Source organism: Chrysochloris asiatica, unplaced genomic scaffold, assembly GCF_000296735.1.
Source record: "Chrysochloris asiatica unplaced genomic scaffold, ChrAsi1.0 scaffold00005, whole genome shotgun sequence".
Lineage (NCBI taxonomy): Eukaryota > Metazoa > Chordata > Mammalia > Afrosoricida > Chrysochloridae > Chrysochloris > Chrysochloris asiatica.
The window spans coordinates 1,957,831-1,959,830 of NW_006408523.1; the positions used below are offsets into that span (position 1 = coordinate 1,957,831).

A 2,000-nucleotide genomic window follows, 5' to 3' on the forward strand; every position below is an offset into this window, starting at 1 on the left:
GACCCCCGGAACGTGGTTTCTCCCTGGATCCCGAGAAAGACGGGCGGCCCAGGGTCTCAGCCCGGTGTCTCCGGCTAGAGCTAGATCTCTATCCAGGTCCAAGTCGCGTTGTGCCTTTACGTTTTAATAAGGATTTTGTACTAGTAGGGGTCCTAATTTCCAGTTGAGTCTAACTTCGTGTAATCCTTGTCGGTGTCATAGGGAAAACTGCTTTTCTTACTTGCTTTCAATAGCTCATATAATCCCAACCCTAGTTCTTCACTTTTCTGTTAAAAAGCATGGACTGGGTACACGAATAAAATGTGTTTTCATGTTTTTTAGAACGTCGGCTGTTTGGGTAGACTTGTTGTTTTTGAAGGGTAAAGTGAGCCGGCTTTTTACATTATTCCCTAGTTGTTTCACGTTACAAGTAAACCACAGACATCTGAGATGACAGGCTTCTTGTGTGGATGGTCAAATCTACTGTCTTGAATGACGTTTATTTACCTTTATATTTTCTGCTTGCAGTAATCCCCCAAGATGACGAACACAAAGGGAAAGAGGCGGGGTACCCGCTATATGTTCTCCAGGCCTTTCAGAAAGCATGGTAAGTAGGAGAGGAGATGTAGTATTTTATTACAGCGGTCGTCATGTATTAGCTACATGATGAAACAAATAGCTACCTTATTAAAAATTGCTTATGTTACCTGTTAAAATTGTGTGTTGAAGACTGTTATGATCGCCTTTTTTATTTTCGAAATGCTAAAAATTTTCTTAACCTTGATGCTAACTACTAAAATGTTTTGCAGGGGTCGTTCCTTTGGCCACATACATGCGAATCTACAAGAAAGGCGATATTGTGGACATCAAGGTAACTTTAAAATGCTGTTGGAATCTGGTTTGTGACCACCACACAACAGAGTGTATTGTGATGATTGTCGCTTTGATTGCTTTGAAGCAATGTGAAAAACCCATTTCACCGGCTCTGAAAACTCTTAGGTTGACATTGGTGGTGGTGGTGTGTGTGTGTGTGTGTGTGTGTGTGTTGGAGGGTCGAAGGGTGTCAAAACTGTTGGTGTAGCATTTTTGTCCTTTCTCCTAGGGAATGGGCACAGTTCAAAAAGGCATGCCCCACAAATGTTACCACGGCAAAACTGGAAGAGTTTACAATGTGACCCAGCATGCTGTCGGCATTGTCGTGAACAAGCAAGTCAAGTACGTGATGTCCTTCCTTTGGGCTAAACTTCCTACCCCCTTTTCACTTTGCCAGTGGGACTTATGTCTTTATTGGTCATTCAAGCGGGGCAAAAAAAATCCTTTTTAAAACTCAGGCAAACTGAATGTTTGTCTTGTATCCTGTCAGAGGAAACAAGTTCAAATGAACTTTCTGGAAAGTTCTGCTTAAGCAGTTCTTGTTTTCAGAGTGTTTTTTAAAAGAGCCATTTTAGAAGTCAGTTTTAGCAGTCTGGCTTTTTTTTTTTTTTTGTAGTTTAGGGGGTGTTCTCTTAATAGGAAGAGAGCCTAAGAATTGGGGATGTTTGCCTCAAAGTTTTTTCCAGAAAATAACAAAAATTTTCCAAATTTGGGTTTTTCTTTCTTTCTTTCTTTCTTTCTTTCTTTCTTTGTTTTTTTGATGAAGCCTTTAAAAGAATTTTTGCTTTCTCTAGGGGTAAGATTCTTGCCAAGAGAATTAATGTGCGCATCGAGCATATTAAGCACTCTAAGAGCCGAGACAGCTTCCTGAAGCGAGTGAAGGAAAATGATCAGAAAAAGAAGGAAGCCAAAGAGAAAGGGACGTGGGTTCAGCTAAAGCGCCAGGTAAGTGTTAATAGGGGCTGTGGGAATTTGTTTTGGGGGAGGGACATTAAAGTTACCATTCAGTGATGGGTTGTTGTTTTTTGCCCGGGGGGAGGGGGGGTCTCAATTTAAGACTAGTTCATTGACTGAGCAGCATTTTGCAGTTACAATTGCAGTACTTTATATAATTGTTCCCCCCCCCCCCTTTTTTTTTTAAACAGCCT

The 2,000-nt window shown here is 41.1% G+C and overlaps 1 protein-coding gene across 1 annotated transcript in view; it reads left to right on the top strand.

Annotated features, from left to right (window-relative positions):
- Nucleotides 1–519: 519 nt before the first annotated feature.
- The window catches only part of LOC102819174 (60S ribosomal protein L21-like), an 8,447-nt gene continuing 6,966 nt past the window's right edge, over nucleotides 520–2,000 (top strand). Inside the window, exons 1-4 of the mRNA XM_006832038.1 lie at nucleotides 520–586; nucleotides 789–850; nucleotides 1,082–1,194; nucleotides 1,647–1,797. Of these exons, the coding sequence (XP_006832101.1) occupies nucleotides 520–586; nucleotides 789–850; nucleotides 1,082–1,194; nucleotides 1,647–1,797 (393 nt within the window). The remainder of the gene's footprint in view (nucleotides 587–788; nucleotides 851–1,081; nucleotides 1,195–1,646; nucleotides 1,798–2,000) is intronic.